A 6,252-nucleotide genomic window follows, 5' to 3' on the forward strand; every position below is an offset into this window, starting at 1 on the left:
CTGTGACACGTGTTGTGCTTCGGTGACAAGACAGATATAAACTTGTTAAGATATTGCGGCGTCCATTACAATCCCCTCTTCTTTGATTCTTTGCATCAAGAGCCAGTGTTCTTTCTCGCTAGAATAGCTGTGAATAAGATAGGTCTTCTTATTCTATCATACCCGTAGAGACGTGCTGAACTTCTATGGATCGAGGGAAAGACGTTAACTTCTCTTTCTTTCTTTCCATTTTCGTTGGTCTTTTCGCTCTTTCTTTGTTCAGCCTGTAGTATAGATTCAAGCAGAGACTTTATTTGTCTCTGTTTCTCTGGGTATTTCATCTTCTCTTTTCGCCTTTCGTCGCGACTTGCCGAATTGGGGTGACAGACACGTCTATTCGGAGTGACACTGGGAATCTCCCTCGCTCTCCCTACCCGAGGCAGCAGCCCATTCATTCACGTGTGTCTTCTCTCGTGTTTCATGCTCCAACTTTTCTTTTTCTATCGAACTCGCCTCGCCCTAAAGACAAGAGGACGTTCCTCTTGAATGACTCCACTGGATAGAAAGTGTGCCTCTTCTTAATTGACCTATTCGATTTTCTCTTCTTTTCTTTCTTTTCTTCTTCGTCATCTTCCCTTTCCTTGCATGCGAAGTGACCCTCCTCCGCCTCCCGTGAGACAGAGTCAAGATGTGCGCCTTCAACACAGTCTCTTTCTCTCTCTCTCTTTTCTCTTTCATGTAGAGGACACGAACTCGATGTAGGAGATGAGATTCTTTCTCTTCGTTTTCTTCTATTTCTGTCTGTGTCTTTTCTTCTTTTCTTCCTCTTCTTCATTCTCTTCGGCTTGTTTGGAGGTAACAAGAGACGGGGAGGACAAAGGCGCGCGGAGGGGAGAACTGCGCCCGAGACCGATTCTCCCCTTACCCTTTTGCGTCGTTAGCAGAAAGGCGCTTTTAAAGGAAAGATGGTCTTCTCGACAAATGTTCGAAGGCAGAAAGAAGAGAAAGAATTAAGAAGAAGAGGAAGAAAGTGAAGACGAAGAAGAGAGAGAAAGAAAGATGCTCTTCACGTGGATATAATCTGCAGATGGAGAGACGACGGGGGAGAACCTGAGAGAGGTCTTTCTTTCTCTCCTTCTCTCTCTCTCCGTCGTTCTCCTCTTTTCCTCTCTTCTTCTCTCTTCTTCCAAACTTCTTTTCTTTCTTGTCGTCTTTCCTCTAGGTTATCTCGCAAGTCTTGCCGGGCAGATGAAGAGGTAGCTCGATCTTGAGACAGGGAGAGAGAGAGAGAGAGATGTGTGTTTCTCTCTGACTAGACTCCCAACGAGCGAGGCAGATCTTGTTTCGCTATTTTTCTTCTTGTGTTCCTCTTCCCTATCTTTCTTTTCTATCTCTTTCTATCTTCCTCCTGTATTTTCTGTCTGTCGTAGGCTCGCTTTCTACGTCATATGAAGAAGAGTGTTCTACTTGGATACGTCAAGACAGGAGAAAACATTTCTCCTTTCTTTCTCTTTTCTTTCTTGGAATCTCTCTTTTCTTCTTTTTGAGGAACCTTCTTTCAGAGAATTTGAAGAAAGAGGTAGCGTCGTTTCTTGGTGAGGGTGACTTGGAAGGGTAGGACTCGAGCCCAGGGAACTCTCTTCTTTTTCTTTCTCTTTCTGTCTATATTCCTGTCCCTATCCCCTTCTGACTGCCTTTAAGCCCGTGAGCTGTACATAGAGGTGTAGTCTGTTTTGGTCTTCTTCTTTTCTTCTCCTTCTTCTCTCTCTTTCTTCTCTGTTTCTTATTTCGTTGTTTCTCTGTGCTGGAGAGTTGAGAGTCCTTTTCTTCTTCTTCTTTTCTTTCTTCTCTTCTCGCCTCCCTGCCCCTGTGTGAAGAGGAACACTTCGGAGAAAGATGAAGAGAGAGAGAAGCTCTTTACAGAACACGTTGAAGTGGCTGTCTTTCTCTTCTTCCTTTCTATCTTTCCTGAGAGACAAAGAAGAAGAAGAGAAAAAAGAAAAAGAAGAAGAAGTAAGATGGCAAGGGGTTGTCTTTCTTCATCCTCGTCTTCTCTTTCTCTTGTCGCTTTTCGCGGGTCTGTATGTACACTGGACATTCTCAAGAAGTTCCCTTCAAGCAAAAGAGTCAAAAATGAAGAAGAAGAAGAATCTTGCTTTTCCTGTTCTTTTCTTCTCTCTCGCTCTTCTCTATCAGATCACGAAAGAAAGAGAAGCCGAAGAAGGAAATGTGTAAGGGGACTTGTTCTGTCCTCTTCTGCTTCTGTCTTTCTTAACGTTCTCTTCTTGTTTGTCTTTCTTCTCCCCATACTTTCTTTGCATGTTTTCTTTTTGCCTTTCCCCCCTTTGGAATTGTTTCACTACGGCTCATGTTCGAGTGTACATACACCGCGTCAGCCCCAAGCCATAGAGAAGCAGCGGCGTCTTCTCGATCACATCGGGAAGCAGAGCGACTCTCCTGAGACTTCTTCTCCTTCTTCTTTTCATCCGTGGCTCTCCAATCTTTTCTTTCATACACCCACTCTTGGTGAAAAGGAGAACGAGAAGAAAAGACAGAAAGAAGAGAGAGAAGAAGAAAAGGGAGAAAAGAAAGGACAACAGAGAGCACCTCTTCTTTCTCATTCATCCAACCCTTCTACTGTACTGTCGATCGACAAAGATGAGAGAGAACAAGATCTCTTATCTTTCTCTTCTTCTTTCTTTTCTCCAGATGAACAGGTACGACACACCCTCTCTCTCTCTTCTCCTCCTCCTTCTTTCTCTCTCTCAGAAGACGTTCCTGCACGACTCACACAAGAAGAAGAGAAGACTGTGAAAGAAGAAGAAGAAAGGCTTTTTCCAAGAGAAAGAAGATTGGAAAGTGTTCCTTCACTTGAGAGCGACGCTCCGACCTCTGCTTCTCTTTCTACTCATCATGAGAAGAAGAAGAAAGAAGAAGAAGAAGAGAAGAAGAAGGAAATGTCTCCTCGTTCTTCTTCTTTTGTCTTAGATCACGGTTTACAGAAGATAGGAAAGTCTTTACGGAGACATAGCTCTTCACTCTATGCTTTCGATCGCAAGACATGCACACGTCTTTTCTTCTATCCAGGTGTGCGCCGTCTTCTTCTCGAGACAGAGGAGATTTCGACGAGTTTAAAGGATCTTTCACAGACAGGAAAAGAAGAAGAGAAAGAACAAGATCAGAAACGGCGTGAGAAGGATGACTTTATCTCTTCTTTCTCTTCTTTTCTTTCCTCTTTGAAAAGACGAGAAGGAGGAGATAGGAAGAGAAGAAGAAGAAGAGGAAAGGAAAGCAACTCGATAGACGAAGAAGAAGAAGAGGCACAGATGAGAGAGAAGAAGAAAGAAGAGCTTCTTTCCTTGTATTTCAGAGAGAAGAAGAGAAGAGAGAAAGTATCCCGTGCGAAAGAGGAGATATGTCGACAAGAAAAGCCCTCCAATCCTTACCACCCTGTCTCTTCCTCTTCTTCTTCTTCGTCTTCGTGTGTTTCTTCTTCTTTCTTGTCTCAGGCGATCGTCACATACGTCCCTTCAGGCAAGAGAGACCCCACGTGGATCTCTCCGATGTCTTTAGAAGAAGAAGAGCTGGAAGATCGATACATGCAAGATGTATATACACTCATTGACTCTTGGAAATACAGTCTTCTCCACTCTTTCTCTTCTTCTTCTTCTCTTCTCTCTTCACAAAAAAGAAAGAAAAAAGAAGAAGATGTGGGAGTGGAATCTACTTTACAGCAAGAGATGGATCAGGTCTCTTCAGGTGAAGGAGATAGGGAGACGAGAAGCTCTTCTTCTTCTCCTCAGAGGCCTTTTCTCTATTTATCACGAGGAGATAAGAATTTGTTTCCGAGATATACACCTTCTCCTAGAGGTATGCATCTCTAGTCTCTTCAAATCGTCTTTGCAACCCCCCCTCCTCCCCTTCTCCAAAGATATAGAGATAAGTAGAGGAGAGAGATACAGAGAGAGATATAGATGTGCTGAGAGCATGAAGAAGAATATCTATCTCTGTTCTATCCATTGATCTCCAATCTATCTATCTGTCTTTAATCTATCTATTTATCTATGTTTACCTGTCTATCTTTATCGATCTACCTTTCTCTATGTATCTATCTGTGTATCTTGTGTATATCTTTGTCGACATGTTGTGGGGGGGGGTCTGACGGAGAGAGAGGGAGAGAGAGAGAAGAAAGAAATGGAGATGTGAAGACTGTCGCTCGCTTGTTTGATCCTAGAGGAGCTTGTCTAGTATATTTATAGATAGATTGTCACATGGATAGCTAACCAGAGACTTTCTACGAAATGCAGATTTCCTAGAATTCTAAGAAGTTTAGTTTCCAGAGCTAAGAATCCGTTCTCGTCATTCTCAATCTATGTATAGATGTATACATAGATTTATATATATATATACATTTCTTGCATGATAGATAAGATCAGATGGCGTTTTCTCTTCGGTTCTCTCAAGGTGTATGTACACACCTTCTTGAAAGTGTGCATGTGGCAGGTCTCTCGACTCAAGAATCTCTCGCACATCTTTCCGTGTAGCTTCACTCCTCTCCTTTCGCTCTCTATCCCCCTACTCCTCTCCTTGCCACCTGTCTATATTCCGCCTATACATATATATATATACGTTCAGGTATGAATATCTATGGGCCTACCAGTCAATCTATGTATGTATTATATACATGTGTTTCGTGTATAGATATGTATATATGTGTATGTACATCTTTATGTGTGTATGTGATGTGTGTGGATGCGGTAGGAGTGTCATGGATAAGTGATCTTTTGATCTTCGTAGATCCAAGAGTCTCTCCATCGAAATTCCCTTCTCTATGCGAGCAAGTAAAGCCTGTCGAGGGTTCGATTCTCTCTCGTCTGCATCTCTCTACACGTCTTGAAGTAGCAGAATATCTTCGCTTTCTCTACGACAACTCCCTCCTAGGAACACACCTCAAAGATCCATCGCCTTTCTCTCCTTCTTCTCCTTCTCTTTACACTTCTTCTGATAGGAGAGAAGATCTTCCCTCTTCTTCTTCTCCTCCTTCTCCTGCTTCGTCTCTGTCATCTTCTCTATCTCCTGAAGATTTTCGAGATTTCTATGAAGAACTTCTCGATGATCTAGCATCGACACAGGGTCTTTTGAATTCTCAGTCTCGAGACACTTCTTCTTCTTTGCATCGAGCTAGCCAATTTTTGCATCGACGTTACTACCCCCACCGCTGCTTTGTGATTCGCACGTTCGCAACAGGCAAATTCACAGCCGAGAAAGAGTGGGAGATGGAGAGAGAGAGAGGTCCTTTTCTTCTTTCAAAAGAGGTCGAATCTATTGCCATTCTTCATGAACCTATCGTCAAATCGATACTAGCGACATATGGCAAGATCTTACGTCTACCTTTAGGGTATATTCTCACTCCTACTCTCTTCATAAAACCTCTAGAAGAAATCTTCTCGATGGAGAGAAGACGCCCTTCTCTCCATGAAGAAAAGAGAAAGGAAGGAGACCAAGAAGAAGATAAGAGAGAGAAGAGAGGTCTTCTTCTTTCTACTCGTGAGGAGAAGAGAAAGGAAGAAGATAAAGAAGAGGGCGAAGAAAGGATACAGGAGAGAGATCTTCGTCTTCCTCTTCATGAAGAGAAGAGAAAGGATCAAGAAGTCACACAGGCAAAAGAACAAGGGCAAGAAGGTCCTAGGAGAAGCGAAGGAATGAAGATAAGAAGAAGAAGAGAAGGAGAGACACATGACGTGTTGCGATCTAAGAAGAAGACGAAGAAGATCTCTGAAAGAGACATTCTACACGAGAAACAAGAGATTGAGGTGAAAGAGAAGAAGGAGAGAAACGAAGAGCAAAGAAAAGCAAAAGAAGAAGAAGAAAAAGAAGACAATGATAAAGAAGAAGAAGAAGAGGAAGGAGGTCTGTGGTTAATTGCGCAAAAGAGGGGAAATCCCGGGAGGACGTGTCTATCTGCATCTAGTCAAGAGATCTTGAAAGAGTACGGAAGGTAAAACACCCGAGAGAGAGAAAGAAAGAGAGAGAGAGAATTAGACATACAGGCATAGACATACATATCTACATAGATAGGTAGACGTATCTATCTCTTGTTCTGTCTATACATCCATATCTGTAGCTGTGTATGAGAGAGGCAGTTTAAAGATAGATAGATAGATAGATTAATGATAGATAGATAGATAGATAGATAGATAGATAGATTAAAGATAGATAGATAGATTAAAGATAGATAGATAGATTAAAGATAGATAGATAGATTCAGGATAG

At 42.3% G+C, this 6,252-nt stretch overlaps 1 protein-coding gene across 1 annotated transcript in view; it reads left to right on the forward strand.

Annotated features, from left to right (window-relative positions):
- The first annotated feature begins 49 nt into the window (after positions 1-49).
- CSUI_009609 (uncharacterized protein) overlaps positions 50-6,252 on the forward strand; it is a 13,517-nt gene continuing 7,314 nt past the window's right edge. Inside the window, exons 1-2 of the mRNA XM_068069722.1 lie at positions 50-3,849; positions 4,741-5,977. Of these exons, the coding sequence (XP_067918301.1) occupies positions 1,998-3,849; positions 4,741-5,977 (3,089 nt within the window). The 5' untranslated portion in view covers positions 50-1,997. The remainder of the gene's footprint in view (positions 3,850-4,740; positions 5,978-6,252) is intronic.

Source organism: Cystoisospora suis (assembly GCF_002600585.1).
Source record: "Cystoisospora suis strain Wien I chromosome Unknown contig_5814, whole genome shotgun sequence".
Classification (NCBI taxonomy): domain Eukaryota; phylum Apicomplexa; class Conoidasida; order Eucoccidiorida; family Sarcocystidae; genus Cystoisospora; species Cystoisospora suis.